Genomic DNA, 27627 nt, shown 5'->3' on the forward strand with positions numbered 1-27627 from the left:
TTGCTTAATGACAAAATGAAAATCATAATACCTGCATGTTTCTCTGATACATTTTGTCAATAGACTGGTTTAAGTTCACTTAGGTAATATTTTATTCTTTTGATTTTTCAAAACTAGTTTTTATATATATTTTTTTCACGTGGAGTACAAGAAGAGTTACAGTTAAACATAAAACACCCAAGAAGAAATAAAAGAGGAGAAAACAAAGAGAATTTATAATCATCATTTATAGCTCATGGTCATTTTCCTCATACTCATTCCAAGTACAGGTCTCTGGAAAGCAGAATTGACTGACAGAATGACAGAACAAACACAGAACAGTTGAAACGGAGACTTATTTGAGCTATTCTCCTCTGGTTTTGCATCAGCCCAAGCACACATTGGACAATCTTATAATACCACTTGGAAACAGACACAGCAAGTTAATTTCTCTTAATCATCATCATCATCCAGCACCATCATCACTCATATTCTTGGTCTTCATTCTCACTTATGTAAGTCAGGATTGAGGAGGATGGCAGTGATTCTACCAGTATCCTTAAAAGAGAGCCACACAAGTTGTCATGCCACACTATCAATGCCTTGTGCAGTTTGTTGGGAACGGTTAGTCTACTACTGGTCCAGGATCATCTATCTCAGGTTGGCATTTGTATAAAAACTATATAGGAACACATGTAAAAACAGGGGGGAATCAAATTATTATCCAACTGGAAAAAAAAGCAGATGTATTCATAAAATCTTCTATGTCTAGCAACATTTAATAACACTTATGTCTTCTTTTTGTCCTTTTTTTTTTTTTTATTTTATTCCAAAATGGCTGAGGAGCAGTTATAGTTTGCATCATCTATACAACAGGCTATAAAACACCACTTTGTCACAGTCCAGAAAGCACATATAGATGTGGTTGTACTGTATATAAACATATGTACTGTAGTAAGATAATTTTGCGTGCATGGCTCCCGAATGATCACTTTTGAGACATCCCCGTGATTCTGAGGAAACTCTGTCCTTTGAGTTCACACGATGTGAAAACGAAGGCTTCCAGATTTCTTACTGGCACAAAGGACATATTCTTCTTTTAAAACATAGTCCTTCAAGAGAATCTGCCGTCCATTCTCATCTTTGCACTGCGGCAGCTCAGTTAGCCAGGTATTAGTCTTTGCCGGCCATCACTGCCTTGTCAGGGAGTACTTTGGCTGATTCCATCAGGGATTTTTTTTCTCTCTCTGGATTCACTGTCACCTTTTTTTTTTCCTCCCTCGTCATCCACAGTAAATGTTTGGCGTTATTGTAAGTATGTATTTATTTTATGCACTGTGTCATTTTCTGTAGAAAAAGTCTCAACAACACAAACACAGGCAATGTAAATGAAAACATCAAGTCTGTAATGCTGAATCTCCCTTTGCAAAGTGCATCTGTGCTCCTCTGTTTACCCCAAACAAGGGAGTTAGATCACATTATCAAGGCCAAGGAAACAAGTCACAGATGGGTTAATGTTGTTTGGTTGACATGTTAGATATGTATTCAGTTCATTTTCAACTGTTTACCAGAGCCATCTTTCCATCAGTCTCTTTCTGGACAGTAAATCTTTTCCACTGTCCCGAGTGCTTTAATCTAAAGAAAGTTATTTTTTCATTCTTCATATTTACTTTTCAGAGCATTGTCTTATAGGAAAAAATGACTAAATAATGTTCATCTTTGTTGTTATACTGTACACATGTTGATGTCCGGAATTGTCTTTTCGATAAATGTTTAAGTTGGTCTGGCAAAGACCAAAACTTTGACAATCACACGTAGTACTCCTTGTCCTTGTTCTTCTTGTTCTTGCTTGAGGTTTTTGCGGTGTTGACTGGCTTCTCTTTGACGACGGTGCCGTTGGACTGTGCCGAGTTGCTGATGTAGTTGCGACTCTCGTCCACGTGGTATGAACCTTCGTCTCTGTTCCGGTATTTGTACATAGCATAAAGCAGGATGAGAATACACAGCGCTGCTGCAGCTACAATGCCCACCACCATCCCTGTCGTGCTGCTGGACTCCCTGAAGACCTCCGACGTTCCCGGGTAACCCTTCGGTCCAGCGCCGGTGGGATTGGCTGCAAGGGAGACAGATATATGATTACCATGAACGTACTAAGCTCACCGTCTTTCACATGTTATCACTATTATTATTACCAAGTATATTCATGGTAGTGAATGAATGCATTTCTTCGCTGCATGTGTGGATCAATATCCACACACAGTTTACACAGTTTACACATTTTAAAGTTGAGTGATGAGTGCAGACATTATGCCTTAAGGCTGCTGAAGCTAAAAGTAGATGTTGGCTGATAGGATTGGCTTTGCTTAATAGAAGAGCATGCGGTTACACAGTGAAGAGACAACAACGTGTATCATTAATGATGTCAAGTTCTTTCTGTCTAACTTAAATAGATTAATACAAATGTAGAATCTGAATCTTAAAGCCTTTAACAATCCCATTGGTATGCAAGCTAAAACTGTAAAAAATCCCCCCTCACAGTTAAACGCGACATAAATACCCCATGTGGATTTTCTTATAAAGACTATATTTAACATCCGTTGGCAGTCACGGAATCCAAAATGACTTTATACTGAAATGCCACACAGGCATTCGTGCAGCACACTGATGAAGTACCTATTTCAATAAATGTGACTTTGCCTTAAGTACATGCCATTTTCCTGGCTAATCTACTGCCTATCAGCATTTTAATTCCTGCAGAACATTATTCTGATGACATTCACAGGACTGTAATTGTTCATATATGGGAGACTGAAAAAGGTGAGGTGCTGTAGGATAGAGAGATTTGCTAAATTCAGAAGCAAAGCTGACAAGAAGACTAATGTGATAATGATTCATTAAGAAGCACAGTTAAAAGCTCACAGCTCATTACGTGTTTTACAGCACAGTCATGAATGAACACACCACATTTCCAGCATCCACTATATATCCAAAAACCATGACTGTATCACATAGTCTGCTAAAATAAATCTTTCAGAGAGAAACAATTCTTCAATTGACTCAGCAGATTTTGCCAAAGGCTGTCCCCACTTCTGTTCTGAAATGGTGCCATTCAATGGAGCATATTCTGAAAACACGTCAGCCCCCTGATATTATTCAGTCCTCCTGGCACATCTCTCTCTGTGTGTTTTTGTAGCAGTCATCATTTCTGCTTAAGCTGTCTTTGTTGCATTTGTGAAATCCAAACACTCAACACTAACATTTGGAAATGAAAGCGCTCTGGTCCTGCTGGATTGGGGTGAAAAATATTTGAGGGATTTTTCAGCTGGGTTCAGATCATAGTTATGTTGACGAGAAGATGTTACGCTTCGATTTGCATTTACACTGGACAAACCAACAGTAACAACAGAAACATAAATAGCTGTGATGCCATGTAGATCTGAGTTATTTCCTGTGTTGACTACACAGTTGTGTTAAAGGCTTTGCAGTATTCCACTTTGCTGACTGCAGATAACCATAGGTATAGTCTAGTAAACTTTATATTTCACGTTTATTCATCTCTTAGGTATTTTCTTAAGGCTGTGTCATTATTTGTGTTGTGCTACAGTACCGTGCATTTTCTTCAACATTAAATCTTTAGTGAACCATTAGTCACACCAGTTTAATGAATATTACATATTGATATTAGGTTAGAGAAGGTTATAGAGCTCAAGAACAGAAACTAATGGCATATACATTAATAATAACTACAGTGTTCATCTAAAAAATTCATTCAATTTCATTTCATAATAATTTGATTTCACATTTACAATGACGTGTCAATATTCTATTCAAATAAAAATTGTTTGACACGTGTCCTCCCTCCTGTCCCATTTTGCTGTCCCACTTTTGTCACTACTTTTTTCTGTAGCATTTTGGTTATTAGAAAATAATTGCATTCCTCAGCTTTGATATAGAACTAGCTTTAAAAAGAAAATTCAGTCTAAAACAAAAACCACGACATAGTTTCTTCATTATTTCAATCCTTTGATCTTGGCACAGTCAGAGCAATATTTCCACACGAGTAACTCTTCGTGAGCTAGAACTCAGTATCCATAGTAGAGAGCAACCCTCTATTCTCTCTTTCATCAAAAGGAAAAGACATGGAAAACATAATTTTGCTGTTATTTAAGTTCATCAATATCACCTTGTCTCATCTTATCAAATCCTTATTTTATTCTAGACTAACTTCTCTGAACATGAGCAAAGAGGGCAGTTCTTGTTCTATGAAAAGGTTGTTTCTCCCTGATACGTGAAGGACAGACAGAATTAATTCGATGATACACCACATCCCATCCTATACACTGCTTTTGTTGCAATTTCTCAATGTCGGGCAGTTCTTTGGGATTTTGAAGGTGAAGTTGTACCTGCCCTTCAAATTACAGTGATATTAACCAGCTACAGGGTTTGCTTGTTTATATATATAAACACACACACACACACACACACACACACACACACACACACACAGAGTATACATATCACAGCTAACAGCTAATTCTGATTTTTTTGCAACATTATATTTGCAGACCCTTGAAACGTCCTTAAATTGAGTGATTCTGACAGTGAACATCAATACTTCTTTGAAGATTTTCAATGTAATTTTATTGCTGCAGATAATGCCTCTTTGACAGAGATTAATGCTGACTTGACGTTCACTGTGATGGATAAGACAACTCCAGTTTCAAGAGTCTGGCATTTGATTTCCATTCCATGGCAATGAATGGAAACCAATGCCTGTCTGGAAAGGTAGGATATATTTTCAGTAGGATATCAAAAATACAACGACACAGCGTGCATATATAATATACTTGACATCTATTTTACAACAATTATGTTTACTATTGTTATTACTCATTTCACACAATAATGATGAATAAAAATTAAAGTCCGGTAACACTGACAGCATGTCACACTTTCGAGGATGATTTCCACCAGTGAAGAGGGAAGTGATTGCATATCAGCCTGCCAATTTCATATTCTGAATGCTGTCAAAGTTATAATACAGCACTCTTATGTCTCTTACAGCTCTCTTTCGCTATTTCTCTGTCATGTGTCTCACTCAGTGTTGATGGCTTTACAGATAGAAGTACTTTAAAAAAAATGAATTGAATTCATAACAGCTTAATCTTCACACAGCTCTGAATGGTGTAACATTAGCTAATGACCCACACAGATGTCTGTTTTAGGTGGATCTTGTTCATGTCAGACTAAAGGGCATGAAAAAGTGTAAACTGTAAAGGGCAAAAGTTCTCTAGGCTGACTGCCAGGAGAGGAGATGCCGCCGCCGTTTATTGACATGTTTTCCACCGTGGTTAGACTGATCAGCGGCCCAAGTATGCTTCCAATGCCAGCAGACATTCAAGGACAAGTAGAGAGTACCACTGGGGGATTGAGTGTGACTGAGCGTTGCAACAGATTAGCTCTGCTTGTGACAAGCTCGCTTATCCTTGGAGACAGGTGTGAAGAATGCTCTCGCCTTGTGGGCAAAAGCCACTGGTTGACACGGCTCTTCCCCAGCAAGCCATTGTGCGGGCATTAATGGTGAGCTACCTTCATATTTGCTATCTATCCTTTGTTCGGGGTCAAAAAGTTGAAAGTGTAGATAACATAGCAGGTTGATGGAGGGGAGAGCTCTCGATGTGGCACTCCAGGGTTGTATATGAGACCTTGCCTGGCTCCTACAGCAAGGTGACAGAGTCGGAAAAGAGTTTAGGAGGCAGGCAGCCACTCTTTTGCTATATCAGGAGTGAGTCATGTGACAAGCAGTACCGTGGTGCGCTGTTCTCCCTTCTGTGATCTAACACCTCCAGCTCTGGGCTTTGTTATTTCCTCTAGCCAGGATCTGTTGATTGGCTCCCCACAGGCTGCGTTTGCACAGACTTTGTCATTGGGAAACCCTCAGTCAACTGACCACAATTTTTCTTTCATTACTGAAAAAGTAAAAAAGTAAAATAAGAACGCTGTTTTACATTTTACCTTTACGCAGAGAGAGTTTAACCAAAATTCCAATCTTTTCTTGCAAAATCCAATTCAATATCTTAATTACAAAGATAGCTGAGTGGTGACCACTACTTAAAGGATTAACACTGCATTTAGCAATGTGCTGACATGGCCATGTTTTGTCCAAAAAAGATTAACATTAATTACAGCTCATTAGCTTGCATTTAGTCCCAGCAGTGTCTATCAAACAGCCACCTGATGGCACGGCTCTTTCCTAGTCCCTTAGTTTAACTGATACACCTGGTGATGCGGCTCATTTGTTACTCATGAGTCTGGCTTTGCACCCTCCCCTGCTGTTGGGTTCAGACAATGTGGCAGACACAGGGCCTTCAAGAAAGCCTCATAAGACCTCAGTGAAAATGCATCTGCCTGTCTGTTCATTAGCACTCCATCACTTCAGAATGAAGGCACATAAACTGAGAAAGAAATAGCGCCTTAAACAAGTCTTTAAAATGATGGCTGCTCTTATACACTAGTCTACTCAAGTGCACCCAAGGGTAAAATTAGACATGGGGAAAATGACCTTAAAGTGGCGCCTAGCTTCATGGCAGCATAGCTGGGGTGCACTTGTGAAGCGATAGAGCTAAACTCAGGGGGGTTAACTTTTGAAGGATAGCAGTTGTGTAAAAGCTGCCAGAAGAACTTTCTCCTCTCCGTCTCATCACAGAGCGAGACTTAAATTACAGTATCACACCCAGACAATCATAAAGTCCTTGCTGTTTTAGTCACAAGGACAACAGTTAAGTTTCATTTAGTCACAAATCATTTGCTTTCACCAAGCCTTTAATGAGATTCCTCTAAAGAGATGCAAAAGGAAAACTGTAAACAAAGAAGCGTCAATGATCTCATGTCTGACCCTGATCCATCAGTGTTAGTGAAGAAAGTAAAATAGTCTGGCCAGGAATTGCATTTGCCATACAGAGAAGCACCGACAAGAGCAACGACATGAACGCTGAGATTGGTTAGGCGTGTTGTGGTTACTCTGCAGGGTTTATATGAGAGCATCTTTTCTCTTAATTCTACCTGGATTCTTCAGCATGGATACATGGGCTCACCTCTCAGTGATATTAGCATTTGTGCAATTGAACTTGTCATTTAAAAGCCTGTGAAATGCCTGATGTGATTCCCCTTCTTTTCACCTGACTTCTTTTTGCCATGGGCTCTGAAGGAGAGCAATGGGATCAGAGATTCCACACTGTCAGGCGGGATTTGAATAAATGGTCCTCTTCAAAGACAATTTTTCCTCATTTGTCTGCAGCGAGAGGGTTCATTTGTTTGGTAATTTATAACAGGGTGAGCAGGTTGATGGGGGCCACGGATGAAGGAAAACACACGGTGGAGCTGTTGGGGGGGGGGGTTACTTCAGGCTTGTTGAGAGGTAATGGAACAACCAGGACTACTTAGGATATATTGAAAAGACAGACATGGGCTTGACCTTTCATTAACTACTAGTGGTAATGGGTTGAAAGACGTTTCTAGAGCACATGTGGATGATGCTTTTTTGTAAATGGATGCACTATGGAAAGACTTCAGAGATTATGTGTCAGCCAGAATAATTCACAGAAGTTATTTTTAGTGATGAAGGTAATGAAAAGAGATTTTGCGTGACCCTGGATCTCTGCAACCTGCAACAGCTGATAAACATGAGCAGTGCATCTTTGAGAGCTTAGGAGGTGTGGCTGTGGGGTGCCTTCACAGGGACCCAGGCTTAGTTGGCATGCTCAGTGACACGTTGCTGTTATTCAGCCAGATTAGTGTTATACCATCTTCTTGCTTCACATATCCAGCCATAATCACAAGCTGTCAGAGACGTCATATAGTTGGGGATCAGTCTTCAGACAGGTCACTATATCAACTGCAGCAGAGCCAAAACACTTATTAAATCCCTCTTCCCTCTTTAATTATCTGAGTGTCCTCGAGAAGTGATGCAAGCCATCCTGTACTTGTGACATGCTGGCAGTGTGCCTGATGACAGCATGCATGTGCGAGTCTGAAGTGGCTCTGCTCATGCCGATGGTGGATGATGAACAGAGAGTGAGCACGAAAAGAGGTCCAAGTGAGAATAAGAGGTGTTTGAATTAACTCAGTAACAGGTATGGTGCAGTTTAAGCCTTTGCCCAGAGGGGTTCCACCAAAAGAGGCAAGATGAAAGAAGAGGGCCGAGCTTACTTGGCTTGAACACTACAAGTCTGGAGTTCATCTCTTCATTCGATTCCTACATATTCAGTTTACATGTTCTTAGGGCCTATAATTGTATCCAGTGGGCCTGTAGCTACACAGGAGCTTTCCACTATGTTCACAAGATTGTACAAGAGCTGAATAGTCTCCTGCTGCAAGTAGATAATCAGATCGTTAAAACATTTTGACACAAACTGTTCTGCAAACTGTCTATGAAGTGTGAAGGCACTCTTTTCGTTAGTTATCTCTGCCTTTGTTTTTCTTTTGCTGGAGAATAGTTCTTGTCCTCAAATCAACATAATGGCCAACATGATATGACATATATTATATTTTCCTGGCTCAGAAAAAGACAGTAAGCACGTCTTTATAAAGCATTTCACTGACTGGTCAACTGTGAATCGTTGGGTAATATTTCGAAGGCCTACTTTTACAATTACCATAACTAACCTTTGGCTGGGCTTCTTTTCTTTTCTTGGGAAAGAAAAGTCTTTCATGCCCTACTTAGACTTATAAACAGACACATTGTGTTAGCATCAATGTCAGCACACCCAAAAGATGTGTGGTAGAAAAATAAAAATAATTGAAAATATAAATACGGTGGGATCAGTAAAGAGAAAGACTGACAGTGAGTGTGAAATCCTGTTTTCTCTCAGAACACACTTCATTTAAAATAGAATGTAGACAGAAGACTTGGACGGCATAATCCTCACTGAAAGAGTGCAGAAAAACAAAAATGGTAAAGATTGTCTGCATAAATGAGTATGCATGCAATAATAACACTGATGTGTTTTGCAAAAGAGCCCACATGACGCTTGAAGGTCATCATGTTTGATGGGCATGAGCTCTGATCATATTCAGTAGGCATCCGGTCTTCAGATGCGTCTTTCATTTGTTAAACCATCTCTGCTAGCAGCAATCTGTTGGCATGCAAGGTGCATGCCACTGTGTTGCGCAAAGGAAGGAATGAACACACACAGAGTTCCAGCTGGGTATGATTGAATAACCTATTAAATGTGGGCAGTGACCTCTTAAGCCAGCACAGTGCTCTTAATGTTTCATTAATCTCACAGCTACTTTTAAAACAATAATTTACTCTCATTTCCCCCCCTCCTGGCTGGGCGCATTCCAGTCGTTGCCGTTGGGTTAAAGAGAGTATTCATTTGCCGTTTGATTTATTGGTTTACTCTATGTATTGTTTCCCCACCCATAAATTAAATCTATTAAAACAAATGTCAAACACATTAGTAGCTGCTATTGTCACTGCAGAATGCTTGAGGATAGAAAAAGATAAGAGAGCATAGTGAGAGGAGGAAACTAGATATGATTAACCTTAACCTGCCTATGGGCTGTCCACAGTGAAGGGCTACTGGAGCTGAGAATAGAAGCACTGTGAGAGATTATTTGTGAAATGTAGAAAGGTGTGTATACCAAAACTTTCACTTAAGGCAGCTGGGGTGTACTAGCCTATTTCTTTCACACAAACCACGTTTCACATGACTGCATGAATTAATTATGGCAGAATGCTGGAAAAGGTAAAGGTGTAAACATATCAAAGGTCAACATCCGACTGATGCTTCCAATGTTATGTTAGGATATATCACTCTACTTCTCTGCACTCTGCACCGAGAAAAAACATGAGAGACTGGGATCAGAGAATTCCGAGTTCAGAGGAGAAACATTGTGTATTCTGAAATCAAGAATAAGAAAAACTTTCTTATGCTTTCCATCATCATTTCTTCAGCATGATGCATAGCAAAGTTTGTTCTCCAGTAACAATTAGGGGAGTATCATTTAAACATGGCACACTGTCTTTTAAAGAAGAAAAATTTACCTCTTCTTCTTTTTTACACAAGTTAGAATAAAACTTTTGCTTTCATGTCCTGGTCACTTCACTGCCCATTTCCAACAATATATCAACATAAAGTAATAAAACACAATCTCATTTTATATTTTGAGCATTTACCCAACATTCTTACCCATAAATAGATTGATATTTTGGGAAAAATTGCTTACTTTCTTTCTTTTACAGAGAGTTGGGTTTAAACTCTGATATCACTCTCGCATCTATATCTTACATACGAAGCTACAACTGGCAACCGGTTAGCTTAAATGTGCATAAAGACTGGAAACACGAGGAAAGTGTTTTTACACCTCATTTTTGGTACAGATTGAACAAACAAGATATAACATGTTAAATTGTGAGCTTTAGTGGTGCTGATAGGTGGATTCTGTAACCAACGTAAACCAGCTGTTTCCCCGTTTGCACTCTTAAGTAAGCTAACTGGCTGCTTGCGGTAGTGTTATATTCCCCCCCACCCATTTTGTGCCAAGCCCCACCCTATTTTGCTGTGATAAGCTAGTACTCGTCACTTTCAACACGTCCTTGTAATTAGACGCTAGCTGTGAGCGAGGCTGTGCAGTAAGGCAATAGAGATCCTAGGTGGTGCATCATCTGCAACATGTGGGGGAAAAAATATTTACTGTACAGACATGGGAAATCAATGAATCAATCAATCTTCTCACCCAACTCTCAGGCAGAAATCAAATAAGCATATTTCCCAAAATGTTAAATGCTCCGTACTTGTATAGCTATTCCTATATCAGAATTCAACACTATTAATATACTTTATACTCAATTGGAATTCCAGGTAAACAAAACTATTCAGTAATACAAAGGCAATCAATTCTATTAATTCATTTAAATTTAGTTTTTTATTTCATCCAAAAGTGGAACTCAATCAGATTTGGTGATTAGAATGTCACTAAGTTGAACAAATTTGGAGAATTAGCAGCAAAAGCAAGAATGCTCAGAGGAGAAAAAACAAAAAAACAAAACACAGGCAGTCGCAGGATGTAACCTTGGTTATGGGTCACCGTGAAGCAGCTGCCCTCCATCAACGGCCTGCATGACGCCAATGAAATGAAGCAGGTAGGTAAGACACATCCCTTCCATCTGACCCCATGCAGCTTGGCAACAACCTTTTCCATTACCTTTTACCACAAAATCTGAGGTTGCTGTTTAAAAATCAGGACCAGCCGCCATCTCATCTGACTGTTCACCAGGCTATTTTCACACAACCGAGCCCACATCTATATTTTCTCCAGATGATTGGCCAACACTTCATCCTGGCCTTTAATTTCACAGGTTTTCTTGTGCTGAAAACGCTCGACTATTTGAAGCTAAATGTCAGGATTTATATAGTATTCAACATCAGAATTGCCCTTAAAGGCACATTAGGTCATTATGCAGAATATTTGCATATATTTTGTTACTTTTCTGTCTAAAAAGGTGAGGTGAGGTCACATGGAAGTTAAAGTCCTTGGCACATTTTATTTTGCTTAACTGTTTTCACAGGAGGCATTACAAAGGTAGGTGCATGTAACCGTAGTCACAGTGATATTCAGCTGTCAGAGCCCTGCTGCTGAGTATATGCACCCTCCTCGAACCAGCCTCCTATTACAGATCAGATGTGTTGCAGCACCATGGGACTGTGTATTCTTCAGTGGTTTTATGAACCGGGGGGAGGGGGGGGTTCAATTTGCTGCAGTATGATCTAATCTGAGTCCTGCCAGGTGATAAGCTCCGCTGGTAGCGATGGCTTTCCATGGTTTGCGGAGGTAAGACAAATAAAGCATGGCAATAAGTAAGTTTCCCCAACTGATGTCACTCAGTGGCTGATAGGTATTGCTGTGGGATGAGACTACAGTGATATATAGGATGACCTTCGCCATAGATAGCTCACATAATACTCTGTTTCAAAGCTCACGTCTTGGGATCACTTATGCACCAACCATGTCCTACTGTATACATGCGCTGTGAAGCTGTGGGTGCAAGGTTGGGAGAGAGGGACAAATCAAAAGCACGCGCATCAGCTCTCTGCATTTGAGCTGCCAGACAGAACAGACAGTCAAGGCGTTGCATGAAAAATGATATTTTATTGGCATCATTAAAAGGAGTTGGTTGAACAGTAATATGAGGAAGTAGTCCTTTATCAGCAACAGTGGATCCATTTCTGGATCCACAGCAACACCGTCAGAGATGTGGTGTGTGCTTGGCAGAGCGTGTGAATGGTTCTGAATGTAGATATTAATCAGGATACGGTGTTAGACAGCTGCCACCCTGGGAAGCCCACAGCTCTGGTGTCAAATCCCCTTCAGTGATCACAGAAGGAGAGGGATACTCTGCTCTGGGAGTGTGCATCCCAGAGCATCACACAGTTCGTGACTGATGTTTTGGCAGATGCCCTTGTCAAAAAATATCATAATGCAAGCTGCTAGTGTGAATCAGTTCGCAGACCAATCTCTTGTGTATGGTATTTGACAGAGGTAGCAGATGTACATGTGAAGTACCTATTGTGATGCTGCCCAATGGGAATATCACTCTAATGTGCATGTATGAGCGTTATGGGAAGGGAGTAACTGTGGCAACAGCTAATCTTGCAAGTGGAAGGCCAGAGGAACAGGAAGAGAGACAGACTAGAAAGTTGATAGTCTTTGCTGTGGGGCAGACATTAATTTAGTGGAGGTTTTATGACCACATACTGATCGATAGCACATCTAGATGGAGTGGGGGGCCTTGGGTCTGGACTTAATTGTTCTCTGTGCTTCTCATCACTTCAGAATGCATTTGAAAATCCTTCTATTCATAGGTGGAAGCTAGGGTTAGACTTAATTGCCTTCCATGTGTGGCAAGGTAAGACATTAAAAGTTTGACGGCATTGCAGGGAGCAAACAGATTTACAATCCCAATTTGTTAAAGTAAAGCTGATAAAAACAGATCTTCACATGTTTTTTGTTTTAAATTAACCAGGGCTCTTGAACACACAGTTACAACTACAGACCAAAATATGTTGGTTTGTTTTATGAAGAGAAACACCTGATAATTGCCACAATCTCTGAGGGGTGTTATGTGCAAACAATAGTACTGTTCATGAGAAACAACAGGATGAACTCCCACTGCTCACGGTAGAATTTAATTAACAACAGTGGGGACCCTCTACACACTTGTGTAAAAATCAGCCTTCACATACTCCTCTCTGGGTTTACCCTCCTTGATATCATGTGCCGGAGTCATGTGAGTCTGATAATTACAGCTGTGCGTTGTTCTGTCTTTCTGAGAACTCCCCTGTTTGCACATTATCAAATGCCATGAGCTGATGAAGACGAAATTAAAACACAGTAATAACAGCTGCTTTGACACATACAAAACACCTTGAGCAGTGTGGAGTTTTAGTTGTGCATGTAAGTCACAGAGACAGTTATGGAAAAATACCAGAGTTAAATGAGCTAATAGCATGAAAGAGGAAATGGATATCATGAAACACACAACTAACTGGAAAAACATGCTATTTATTACATTAAATAAATGGGTTTGATATTTTGGGAAATGTGCTTATGCATTTTTTTTGCCATGAGTTACAAAAGAGGATTGATAGCACTCTCATGGCTGAGCAGTAAGTGTGATTCTGGAACTTGCATAAAGACAGTAAACAGGAAAGTGCTAGCTTGGCTCTGTCCAAAAGCTTAAAAATTTTAAATAATGTAAACTATCATAAAGATAATATGTCAGTTAGTGAGCTTTAGATGTGATGGTTAAGTTTGTAGAGAGCCAGGCTAGCTGTTTCCTCCTGTTTCCATTCTTTATGTGAAGCCAAGTTAACTAGCTGCTGGCTGTAGCTTCATGTGTAGCAGACAGATATGAGAGTGGTGTCACTCTTTTGTAACTCTCGACAAGAAGGCGAATAATATTGTTGTTAAAAAGTTAGCCTAGCTGACCTTCCAAATTCAGATTGTCCATTGTAGACTGGGGCTATTCAGAAAAGCTAGTTTGCTAAGCTGCTTACATTAAAAGGCAATGAATACTATGGTCATAAATAATGTAAATAAAAAGGCATTGCCTTGTATAAGCTTTTATATCTTTTAAAAAGAAGAACTAGGGGCGATCAGTTAGCTCCTCTTTTAAAGCGCTTTGCTGCAGGTCATCCTCTCTCTCCCACACATTTCCTGTGTCTCTTAAGTTGTCCTATCATAAATAAAGGCGAAAAAGCCGCCACAAAATACAAAAAAAGAACAAAGAAATAGAAGTACCAGTAAAACTATACTCTATGGAAGAATGGAAGCTTCCCAGACAGACCTAATGGATGGCCCCCAGCTTGCTGTCTCATGCAGTCGGTGGTAGCCAGAAGAAGAGCAACTCTGCCTCGGAGAAGTGTTCAAGCTATAACTAAAACTCCAATCTGCTCATTTAAACACTGTTTGTTAACCTATGGTGTCTAAGTGGGGGTGGACTATGACACACAAGAGACACACTGACACACCCAGAGAGAAGTAGAATAAAAAGAGATGACTAACCTAACCCACCTGAGCTCGGCTCACAGGGATCAATGTCCTCATCATCGCTCGGACACTCGGCTGATGCTACCAGCAAGTCGTCTGTTGTCTGAAAAGAGAAAGGCACACAGTAGAGTGGTGAGGGCAAGAAATACTTAGTTGCATCAATGGGGTAAGATGGCTCCCACTCAGAACTACCAATAGCGGTGTTTCCAGAGGGTTAGGTTAAGGAGAGCGGGGCAGATGAGACATGAATCCAGACAGCTACACTGTTTGGCTGCTGGATTTATCTGTCAACACGGGCACACGCTGCCTGGCGCTGCAGCAGCTGCTACACTGCTTTCCAGGCAACACTATCCTTACAGAAATGAGATCTGATTATTGAAGAACAGTGCAGGGGAAAGTTCACAGCACAATTGTCAACTCGCATGCTCAATTTGTGCTGCAGTGTGCGACTTTGCATAGCCCTTCAAGGGATTGTTAAGAGCCATCACAAAACACCTCTGACATTTAGAGGACAACCAGCCATGAAAGCTTAAAAAGGAAAGTGGAAAACAAAGTGCAGAGCAACAGTAGTTTAAATCAGTATTTTTTCTTATTTCTTTCAATGTATTTCAGTACCTCTTTTACAGAATAAGCATCCAATATAAACTACAACCATGGCAAGGTGCTTCATTATTCTGCTGCCACATCTACTCCAATACCAAATCCATTTTAGACCGTTTTCGATGCACTTCCTCACTTGCCAAATACGATACATTTTACCCTCTTGGAAAATGGGAAAGGGCAAACAAAAGACCAGAAAAAAGTACACTGTAAAATATTATACTGCAATGTTCTTTTATAGTCTTGCTTCAGGCCATTTGATCAGCTCTGCGTTAAAGGTCATTTCATTTAAGCATGGCAGCCTCTTCGGGGCCGAGTTAGACTTTGGTTTGCGGAGCGCTGCTATGCAATAACCTGCTGCTATATATTTAGCCTTCCACCTCTACTTATCCTTTTTGTACAAATATTTTTAAATCCTCAAATGCATGCCTGATAGTATTTATTGGACTTAAAATGTTCATACTATGGAGTATGCAGCCACAAAACAAAACAAAAAAAACAAAACAAGGGGTAAGAAATGCATTAGGTCTTGAAAATGAAGATGGGCTTGGGGTTTTATTAAATTTGTGCTATTATTTCACTGATGTTTGACTGTGCATCAAAATATATCTGCAAGTTGGATTAGTATTGACTCATCTTAAGGAAATTAAAGGTGATGTCATTTTGCTTGACATCCATTTGGCTGTATATAATGTGATTTTATTGTGAGTCTAACATCATTTTGACATTCTGAACACGGACCAACATCATCTTTACATAATAGACCTGGAAATGATGGATCAAACCCATTAAGGGAGTTGTGGTGGAGGGCTGTTTTTGGTGCATCTGTGCTGGGTGAGGCCCGGGGAAGCCGTCCAAATGTAAATTTAATTTGCTGTGCATGAGGCTGATATACAGTGTCGGCCATCCAGATGGCAAAACCGCCGGATCCTGGAGTGCCACATCCATCACTTCAGCCTTGTGATTTGTTTTTCCTGGCGGGAGATCTTGACACTCTGCACTCACTGGCAGAGGTACGGGAATCAAGGAATCAATACTCCCTCTCTCTTCTTCCCACCTTACCACTCTCATTCTCTCTCTCTCTACTGCTTGCATCCCTCTTCTCGTGTCTCTCTCCTTTCAACTCTGTCCTTCAGATTGATTTGCAAGCGGAGAAGAGGAAGCAATGTGTCGTGGGTGTACTGGATGTAGGTTAACTCCCCATAGAATATAACCTGAGTGGAGGTGTACGCCCCTTTATATTTATGTTTCTGACTCCACATTCGGGTCAAAAAGCTATAGCCTGAGGTCCTAAATGCCATTCCCACGGTGAAATCCAATAATGGATATGGATATTTGTCTATATCTTCACAACGGAATGCTCGATTTTATAATTGAAGGTGAAGACTTCAAACCCAGTTGTTTATGAGGTGAATGTACAATTTAAACCCATGGTTAATTTATTTTTGTTTTGCTTGTAAAGACAGGAGAAACTTTTGACATGTAATTTGAGTTTATGAAATGATTTCATTAGGCCTGACTTTTAAAAATCTACATTATATGGATAAAGTGTAATAACTGAAAGGAACTGAATAAATGTATCATTGCCCATTGATTTTCAAATAAGTGTCAGGGAACCATGATATAGACCTTCAAAACAACGGCATAAAATATTGTCATTCTCATTTTACCCTCCAAGGACAAAGGCTGTGTATAGATACGTGTATCTGTAGCTTTTAGTTGTGCCTGTAAGACAACTGAGTCCAGTCCTTCTTTGATTTTTATCAAAATATCAACCCTTTGCTATACTTTTCAAATGAATATTGTTTGTGTAGTGGATGTAAGCCTTTGAATCAACACTAAAATAAATTCTCATGTTACTGAGCATCAGTCTGCCAGCTGGGATTAGTGTGTAGGTCAACATTTTGATGTGGTCATGACCTGGTTGAAATCCAATAACATTACCGATTCATGGTGTCCTCCTCCAGTATTTGGCTTCTTTTTCACCCGTGACAATTCAATGCGGGCTATGTGAGGGGCTTACCATGCAATTTAGCCACTGTGATGAAAACTGACAGGTAGCTTGGCTGGGATGTCTGAAAAAGGACACTGAATTGAACTGCTCTAAATAACAGAGGATATGCATGTGGTCATTGTGACACTGCAGTGATTTTAGAGTAAAATTGTGGTTCCCTAATCTGAATGGCATCTTTTTCTAAAGTTTTCCAGAAATACTGTATGTTTTTGTGATGGTTCATTAGCGCTGCAGAGTTAGGTTTACTGATGCAAAGAGCATCATGCCCACAGGAAAGATTCTCCAGCAGATGAGCATATAAACAAGATGTACCTGTACTGTAGTTCATTTTATGCAGGTACTACTAAAATGCTAAAAGCAAAGACTCTGGGCTTGCAAAGCATCATTAATCTAGCTGTAAATTGCTGAAGCCATGGTGAACCTACGGCACAGCTCGTTTATCTGCCTCAGCTCAGAGCAGCAGAGAGCACATATGAGATGTACTAAGAAAACCTAGGGAGACAGTTGAGAGTATGGAGTTCAGAAAATGTGGAAGAATAAGAGCTACTAAAGAGAGAAACATGCAACATCAAATAATAACGTCACAATGTGTATAGTACAATCATGTCAAATGTGTTAGTTGTCCAGGGAGTTAAATACACAAAGACACCAAGAAAAATAAATCTTTGCAGACCTTATAGTGAAGTAAAACTATTTACTGGCCTTGGCTAGTGCAATGATTGAACCATCAAAGGGGATGAAGACCAGGAAATTCCTACCTGACTCAGCCAAAGGCGCCCTGGTGCTTTATTTAGCACTGTCATGCTGGTTTTCGATCTCTGAGGATTGATAACAGTCCTCCTTAATGAGATGTCCAGGCCCAGCCATGGTCTGCATGTGTTCTCTAAAGCTTAGTCAGCAGTATCATTCTGATAGACACCAGGTTATCTACAACCCCCCAAACATGCATCTATTCCCCACTAATGCTCAACTACACAGTGTCCAATGCTACTCTCTAATAACTACTGTAGTAGTAGCTGGCTTCACTATAATGCACTACACTTGTACACATCTCCCCTGAATGCATGTTTTCCCCTCTTAATCCTGGGCCGATGCAGGGAGGGGAGGGCTGCTCTTCAGAGAGGATGCCGTCTGCTGCTGCCCCGGTGCTCGAGAGCAAGAGACACCTTCTCTGTGATAACCTGTCGGCATGTCTCTATGGAGAGCCAGGGGTTTGCACATTGTTTTCTCTCTGGTCTAATTTGATGAATGCTCTCTGGCACACAACACGTCTCTTTGGAGACGAGCTGAAAGTCAGGAGGACACTGAAGGCATCTGAAGGGTTTAGCCGAAGCATGCCTCTGCTGTCCCAGTAATGTATTCCACTGAGGATGCTTGCTGTTTTCTTTTGCCTTTCTGCTTTTCTGTTTTTCCCTAGTAAGCCTTGTTTTTGTCCAATATAAGCTTTTGTTCTGCCAAGCTGTTTCTCTTGTTATATTCCTGATCGGTGACAATAATAAAATATATATTTTTAACTCAGTGCCTATTATCTGTTGCTCATTAGTATCAATTGTAAATCCCAATACCTTTTTCAGAATGCCAAAAAAAAGAAGGCTCATTACCAGCCAGTAAATTCTGGGTTGACTGAAAAATCAAAAAGAAAATGGCTACACATTATCATCACACACATACAGTCTTCCTGACTGCTAAACTGCACGCGAAACTGCAGATTTTGATCTATGTCTGACTGCATCTGATCCTTCATGTCCACGGACCATATACTGCACACATTCCATTAGTTCTAAGCGTCCGTCTGAATAACTGTTCCCTGTGCTCTGTTACCATTTTCAGACAAGACCACGCATTGAATAAATCAGTGATACCAGAGGTGGACAGCACAGAAGTCTCTCCAACCGGGAATATTAAAGTTCTTGTCTGAAAAATGTCAAACTACACTACTGCTTTAATTTAATTTTAGTTCATACTTGTCTTTAATAACTTCTTCTAATCCCACAGTACATGTTTTAGTGTCTAATATCTGTGTACAAAAATGGGATTTCAGGATGTTTAGAAACCATAAGCATCATGTGGAGTGTGCATTTCAATTACAGATGCAGTGTGTTTGCTGAAATGTCAAGGAAAATAATTAGCCCCTAATTATTATGTTTTATAGCACGAAGGGACTCCAATTTAAGCCAATACTATGGCTGAAGATGTTGTTTATGTGTTTTCTGTATTTGGCACCAGCCCTTTAAGCCAAAGCTCCAAATGCCCCTAAAAGCAGGGGAATCAGTATTCTGTATATGTTCCTGCTCAGACCGTGTGCCATTATTTTTTCATGCTGGCACAGATTTACAGTAGTAGTGGCCTGCTAGTGTCCAGATCTGACCAGAGTTGTAGTCTGCACAGACTAATTGGGAGGAGTTTGTTGTCCTAAGCTTCACTCTTGCAGCAACATCATTAATGTGCCAGTGAGAAAGAGAGAGAGGGAGAGGGAGAGGGAGGTGGTGGGTCAGCCGATAGATACGGCTCATGGTTAGACACGGGATGAATTTACCCATGGCAGCCATCACACTGCAGCAGCAGCTCTTATCAGAACGCCTGATGACATCCAAGTATCTAACTTAGCACCCTGGAACTAGGTCGATGTTGATGAATAATTTAGTCCCAGATGCTCAATAGATTCCAAGTGAATAATGAAGGCGTGTGGGCCTCTAAGACTGTGAGTTCAGCCCAGTGTATTGCCTGGCCTTCGCCCACACTCTTCCTACTGCTGGTCTGCCAAGCTGTCAACATCATGGACTCACAGAGATACAGACTTCAGCAGGCTGGGAGACAATGGAATGGCATTATCACTATCAGAGCTCAGCTGTGCACCAAACTGACTGATTTATACATATAACATGCTTATCATGTTCAAAACTTATCATGTTCCAAACATCTTGATTCTCTGGGCTTTTTAACAATTAAAGAAAAGCTCCGACGCAAGGCTTCATGGTGACACGACAGATTGAGACTGCGACTCAGAGAAGAGTGACGAACAATAGGGAACAACCAGCGGGGTAAAAATGGAGATATTCTCCACTGTAGCCTCGCTGTAGAGGATTTACATCAGATTCTGCGATCCTCAGCAAATGGATCAACAAAGCTTCAAAACAGGCACTGCCAAAAAAACATCAGTCAATAAACAAACCAAAAATATATGCAAAAGAGCACAAAACAAGACCAGGTGCTTTATTATTTTCCCCAGGAAATGAATTGTAGAGATGTTACTAAAATGCTGTCGACTGTAAAACAAGTGTTTCACTGAGCGAGGCGTGTTACTATTATCTTTTCTCCTGCAAAATATAGTATAATACTCATAACAAAAATGCCTTGCATCAAAAAAATATATGATTGTAATTTACAGCCTTACTTGTGTTGCGTATTAGAAACACAAGTCACACACAAGTCACCTGGACATCACACAGTTTGATGACAGATACAAAAATATATATAACTAAAAATATATAATTTAGGAAAATAATAGGCACAGTTGAGATTAACAGCTTTCAAACACGATTTATAAATCGCTTCTCAGTAATACTCTATTTTAAAGCACTGAAACTATACTGCACCCCCACCATTTTCTGTCAAATTAAACCGTTCTCTCAACAACAATCATGACTTTTCTGACTCCAGCATCCGCAATTGAAGGAATATCAAAAGATGAGGTCACATAACAATTTTTATTTTTCAAAGCCCTCAGCAATTACCTGAGGCATTTTATTATGCACTGTATTATTTTAAGTGTGAGGCCACCAAGTGCATTCTGTAGGTAGTGCGATTCTTCACAGCACAAGAAAATTCATGCAAAGAGATGCAGGCATTTCTCAAAGGCAATTAACTCTGAATAATTGGTACTTCTTTCTGTTTTGACTGCTTGTGCACGCCGTAACGCAAAACTGGCCGTGGTGGACAGATGTTTTCACTTGCTAAGTTATGAAACACCGTCCCTTTTGGGAGAGAGGCTTTGCTTTATTTAAAGAGAAGCAGCTGTTGCTGCAACTGGACCTCAGGCAGAGTATCAGAGTGTCATTAAAAAAAGAATGGTCTGAGGGTCTCCAGCTACTCCCCTGGTACCCGCATGTTCCTGTCTTGCCATACATCTTCCTTGAGGCTTAAGTCACTGCACCCCAGACAGTCTAACAAGGTGCTGGGAGGCGGCTTCGCACAGTGGGTGTACCATACAACCTACAGGCATCGTTTTACACAGACATTCCCAAGCTGACCGGCACTGACATTAATATTATACCCTGAACGATAGTTTTTATTGAAAATTAGGACTAGACTGTATTTAGTAGGTGCAGAGATTCTGAAAACACTTTGTTTGATCTGGTGGATCCAATTTTGTTAATGTCTGCAAGAGAGCATTGGATTTTGTTATCACTGATGTGTTAAGATTGTTGGTAATGTAACAATTCTCACTGTGGAAGCAAAGTCAAGGGAATGGATATAGTGAAAACAGCAGATTTAGTGTCTTAAGAATAAAAAAATAAAAAAATAAATAAAAACCCCAACAAGACTTGGGGAATGACTAAGCAGTGACAGGTCAATTGCTAGCTTTGTGCACAGACCCAGAACGGTGTCTGCTGTGTAAAATTAAAGGCTGCAGCTGAGGGAGGGGGCTGATGTCAGAGTGTAAATATGTACCGTACAAGAAGATGTGGATAAAATAAAAACAGAGCTGCCTCAAAATGTACACATTCCTATGTCCTCGTTAACCACGCTCCCTTTCGGGGACCGGAGAACACTGCTGTCTGAGGACTCCTTTTAATGTGGCTGCTTCAAAGCATTGCTGCGCTGCTTTGTAGATGTTCCTCAAGCCCCCCTCAGGACCCCGTTCAACTTATTTTCCGGGAAGAGTCATCTGCGTGGCCTTAATGCAAATATAATAGTCAGTATGATATGGCTCAGGCACCAAGGTAACCAGGAAAGTTGTCTGGCTGCGTGGGAAGAAACACAAAGTCCATTTCCAAGTCAGCGTCTGCGTCACACTATCACCATGTCAGTCACTGACTCAGAGTGAACCATGTGTTACCGGTGCCTAATTCATTCTCTCATACGACTCAAGACAATTCTGTTGACGCTGATTAAGCTTATATTTTGATTTCTAATTAAGCATGGTGCTTATTATTTATTACCGGGAACATATAAATAATGTGCACACAATATGGACGAGTGCCTGTAGTCACCTCACAGTGCAGACAGAGTGCACATTGAGCGGCTGCCACATAGTATACAGCTTCTAGCAGATTACGCAGGAGAAGCCTGGATGCCTTCTGTTAGCTACATGCTCTAAATGATAAAATCTTAATATGAAATTCATAACACTATCTGCCTCCATCTACCTCCTACGCTTGCCCCTCTTGTTCTCTCATTTCTTCTCTCTCTTGCCTATGCATAAACACTGCACCACAGAAGTATATTACATGGTCGACTTTGTCCCCCCTCCCTTATCCTTAGCTGTCACACTTCTCAGATAAATGAAATCTGTCGGCATTGAAGCATTTTCCCCTCTGGATGCCCTGATATTTGCGTTATCTGAAATCGAATCTGGAGCTCTGTGCGTATCTGTACCTCGCCTTGGTAGTAATCTGGCCTGAGAGCAGGGAACTGCCCAGGAGGAATATCATACACTAAGGATAAGCTGGGGAGTGAGAGAGGAATAGCAATTACCAGAGAATGGCTTGTAATCATGCCGCTTTCAATCTAAATGCGAACATACAAACACTTGTCATTGTGGGGAAATAGTTTGGCTCAATCCAAAGCGACTGATTTCTTCATCTTCATGTTCCTTTACCTCAAAATCTAAAAATAGATGACAAATCTAAGTGGCTGTGTGTGTTTTGAGAGGAAGATCAGGAGAGGAAGAGATATGCAGCGTGGCCACAAATCACTGTCTTCCTGACTTTACCTGCGTCTTGACATGCAGTCCCAGTCCCTCATCAGGTGACAGGAACAAATTTGTCATCCTAATATAGATGCCATCACCGCTGAGATGAATGTACTCGGGCCTAATTCCCATGTGTAACGTTTGCAAAAACATGACATGAGGACAGAGGAAGAGCTGCTTTGCCCTACAACAGCAGACCAGGTCGCCTATAGCTCCCACAGAGCGTCATCATAATCAGATTCCTGTCCTCCAGGTCTGGATGTGTCATTCACATAGGGCCGGACAATGTTCTCAGAAGAGAGGAAAAAAAAAAACGCCATGATAAAATTCATGGTGGAAATCATTTATCTAAATTGGAAATTCTAAATTGGACACCAATAGTAAAATTAATTTTTCATCACTAACCCATCCCTGTGACAGTGGAATGCTACAACTTTTGACTCTACCTGTTTTTAATTATTTATACATACTGTTTTTAATTTCTTTTTTGTATTTGACTTGACATTAAGTTTTGAACTTGCAAAATGATGGTTTCATTTTTATTTTATTTCATTTATCTTTACACTAATACATAGACATTTTTTGGATAATCTTTGCAGGTCTGTCCCAAATACCATTTTTGAGGCTTCAAAAGCGTCAGTGGAAATGACTTGCTATTCTAAGCTTTGCTTATTTATATTTTTTCTCATTCATCGTTGGTTTAAGTCACTGCATCTCCCGACAGAACACCGCAGTTGAATTTACTGTTAGGTAACATAACAAGTTAATTTCACCTGCCTCTCTTCTATAGAAGCTTCGAAGCATTCAGGTCAGCCCTACTTATTTGCTTTCCTGCCAAGAGTTAGAGCAGAACAACGATACCTATTTAAGTCTGTACGCTAAATATAAAGCTACCGCCAGCAGCCGCAGTAGACTCACCCTTATATTTCCAGGGTCCTAAGTTCCCAGCATGTGTGTCTCTTGATATAAACTAACAATGAAAGAGACTGGTGAGGGCTACCTTCACAGTGCAAATTGCAAAAGAACGAAGGGAGATGGATATTTCAAATGCAGCTTTAATGGTAAAAATATGTTCAGCCACTGTGGAAATATCAATGTCTAAAGTCAAGAAAATGGTTTTGCCTACAAATCTGAGGGCTAAGGTTTCAAGGAGTATAACATCAGCAGGCTATATATCAGCTGTAGGAGGGTGATTACAACATATTGCCTGAGAGAAACATACACTGAACCAAAGTGTTAAAGCAGTAACTTCTTGGAGTCAGTCTGCTGGTTTTCTGGCAACCTCAGAATACCCCCTAGAAGGACATGTTGTAGTTCTAGGGGGTATTCATAGTTTTCACATGATGTCACATCCCAAAGAAAACGCTTCCTTGGAGGGGAAAAAATATATTATTTTCCGCTCCCCGCCAACCAGGAAGCAAGTGATACACTGTTACTTTGAACGGGTTCTGTAACGTTATATGGATCGGAAGTGCCCAATACTTGAAGTTTGTGTTCATATCTTTCTTTTTCTTAAGTTGAAAGGTGATCCAAATAAAATTTGACTGCTTTTGTGTCTCTGCGGGGGAGTCGCGGTGTGAGCCTCTATGTTGATCTGTTATTTTACGCTCCAGTTCACCTCGCACATCACGTGACTGAAACCTATGAACTGGTATTCTGAGGTTGCAAGACAACCAGAACACGTTACACTGCCACGTCCTTTGTACGGATTAAATAAACGACTAACTTTGTTAATTAGTGAGCTTAAGAGGTGCTGTTTTACACAGACTTTGTTACCTTTGGACAGAGTGGCAACAAAGCTGTTGTCAGTCTTTATGCTAAGCTAAGCTAACTGGCTGTAGCTTCATAATCATTGTACAGACATGAGAAATGAACATCTAACTCTCTGCAAGAACGTGAATATGTCCCAAAATGTCAAATTTTTCATTCAAATGAAGTTTGATTCAAATTCTTAGCACTTGTTGGCCTGACATTTGCGTTACCTTCCTTCCCCAAGGCCATTTCTACTCTCTTTCGCTTGTCCACTTGTCTGACATACTAACAGGCTTCATTTGCTGGCATACAAAGCCTTATTTCATTTCTGTACCTCATGTAATTAGTTTTACCTTCATCCATCTGGTAATGAGGTTACTTATCTTACTTAAATTATCCTCCTCCTCCCTCCTTAAGCTCACCTTTATAGCAACATATATCAAGATATAGATGGCATCCGATCACAATTGCTGCTCCCTGAACAGAATTCAGTCATTCTAACATTTGTACAGTATGATCTTAATCTAATGCTCTAATTACCATGCTGCTATGAAACTCAAAAAACATAGATTTACACTCCTCAAATCAAGGAGTTCTAGCTGCAAAGTTTAAAAAATTTTCTTTGTTACCAAATACATAGTGCATGTATTTTCTACAACTGAAAGGATAAATTATGGGTTTTATCTGAAGATAAAACAAGTTCATGATTTGGTGAGAACTAATATGTTCAACTTGACTAGCCGAGCTTGTTTCATTACGACAAGTAGATTTTAGATGCATAAGCCACTTTGTGCCTGACACTTTCTAACAGCTTTTGGGGAAATTATTTTTAAAAATGGAGAGGGCTCAGCACAGCTCAATGAGCAGTTGGCACAGAGCTCGTGTTCATGAATGGCATGTATAAAGCAGCTGATTGCAGAATCTTGCAGGTGGGAGCAATGCACTGTAGGACAAATTGTATCTTATGTTCAACGGTTGGCCCAGGACTATTTTCTGTTTCTACAAATCATAACAGCAAATGTCCTGAGAGACGACAATATGGTCTATAAAAACATGCTGTAAAGCTGTCAGTGTCAGTGTCTCCTCCGTGCACAATCCAACACTTTATAAAACAACAGCAACAACATTCACACTGCGTAGGTTTCATTTTTGTCATCCAAACAGACTTAGTGGGACAATCTGTAGTCCTCTGGAACGCTGCCAGCAGTGTGAAACCTGCAAAAACAAAGATGCTTCTTTGTTCTGTCTTAATAATGGCAGTGAGTATGATGTAACAATTTTAGCAAATGTTCAAGTCATGTGCCTGCTGCTGTCAAACATTCAATAAATCATGTGAACACACAACACACTCACTGGCATGCGTGTGTTCAACCCTGCCAAGGTGGACTAGAACGGCGAGTCACATGGACTCGTATGTGTGCAACACAATGTTGAAGGGCAGCTTCCATAATGGCCCCTGGTGAGGCTGAGATGATGGATATGGTCTGTCGCTGGGAGTGAACAAAGCGGGCCTGAGGCCACCGCAGGTCTACACCGTTACCTCTTTTGCCATCTGTCAGCACTGGGTGGGCACAAACCCATGACCGGGCCTGGGGCAGCACATTCCAGGACCACACCTCACTTTAAGGGCAGGGTGGGGAGGCCGGCAAGACACACAAGAGCTCCACAGGAGAGCTGTCCATCTACACATCCTGTACTTCAACCTGCTTCTGCTCTCATCAAATGATTGTTATTGTTACACATACAGCCATTGAAATATCCACTATATTCTGTTTCATCAGCTTGGATAAGTGGTGACACCAGGAGCTTTCATAGGGGACAATAAATATAATAAAACCAGAAAAATCAATAGTGCACGTATCATTGAAGAAAGCCGTTTTCCCCCCTAGAGCTTACAGTATCTCACTAGCATGATGGTCAATCCCATACATCTGCATTGCAGGGGAAATCTTATCCCGAGGATGTTTTCTTTCTGTGAATAATTGAAGGCACCACAACCTCAGAGGGCACTGACACTCAGGCTAAACACTGCAGTAAGTCCACAAGACACTTAGGTTACATATCCTCTAACATGACTGAATCATTGCTGATTTATCCTTAATGTAGAACATCCTGTGCATCCTTAGTAACCTCTCAGTTCACTGTGCATGTGCTAGTTTTTAATTGGTGAGCACACAGAGGTAGAAATTAGAGACAAAAAAACTGGCTTTTATCTCACAATAGGATCTGCCTCTAGATGAGTTGAAGAAAACCGTTCCACTTGGTTAGCGATGTGACAAGCAATTCCTATTAGTACGAAAAGAAGACTACAGAGAAAAAAACATGTACAATCATCTCTGCACATCAGTAATTTCCTATTGAGCTCTACTCAGTGCAATAATATTAATGTTACAAAACCTACTCTTATTATATTTTGTGAAGACTGAACAAAGTAAACTTCTTACTGTACTTAAGGACTCCCATGCATGTGTTTGTCTAAGTGTCTTTTTAAGGAAGATCTTTCAGATGACTTTTAGGGGAATGTTTTGACAAAATGTATGTGTCGTATCATAATAAATAAGGAAAACAAAATAAATGTGAAAAAAGTGCTAACTTTGATGAATGGTCAGCAGTTCTTCAGATTAGAACCTTCTTGATTTGTAAAATTCTTTCATATGTTTACAATAAATTAGAACATCTGCCTAAAATTTTAAGTAAAACAGCAAAATGTTAGCGCCTTACTCTATTTCATCATGTACACAAATAAAGTGAATCCAAGCGACATATTTCTCTTATCAAAAATCTGTATGTACCAAAAAGGAGGAAATGTAAATAA

General features: G+C 40.3%; 1 protein-coding gene across 30 annotated transcripts in view; it reads right to left on the reverse strand.

The window, feature by feature from the left end:
• Nucleotides 1-209: 209 nt before the first annotated feature.
• Nucleotides 210-27627, reverse strand: part of LOC119917204 (neurexin-1a) — a 252869-nt gene continuing 225451 nt past the window's right edge. For 17 of the 30 annotated variants that reach the window (XM_038737402.1, XM_038737391.1, XM_038737387.1 and 14 more), the window contains 2 exons: nt 14548-14635; nt 210-2092 (listed from right to left, as the gene is read on the reverse strand). In XM_038737402.1, the coding sequence (XP_038593330.1) occupies nt 1788-2092; nt 14548-14635 (393 nt within the window). In that variant the 3' untranslated portion in view covers nt 210-1787. The remainder of the gene's footprint in view (nt 2093-14547; nt 14636-27627) is intronic. The other 13 variants (XM_038737386.1, XM_038737394.1, XM_038737392.1 and 10 more) reach the window with 3 other exon arrangements.

This window comes from Micropterus salmoides, unplaced genomic scaffold (assembly GCF_014851395.1).
Source record: "Micropterus salmoides isolate LMB-PRFRI ecotype aquatic unplaced genomic scaffold, ASM1485139v1 Ms_hic_scaffold_22, whole genome shotgun sequence".
NCBI classification, from domain to species: Eukaryota; Metazoa; Chordata; class Actinopteri; order Centrarchiformes; family Centrarchidae; genus Micropterus; species Micropterus salmoides.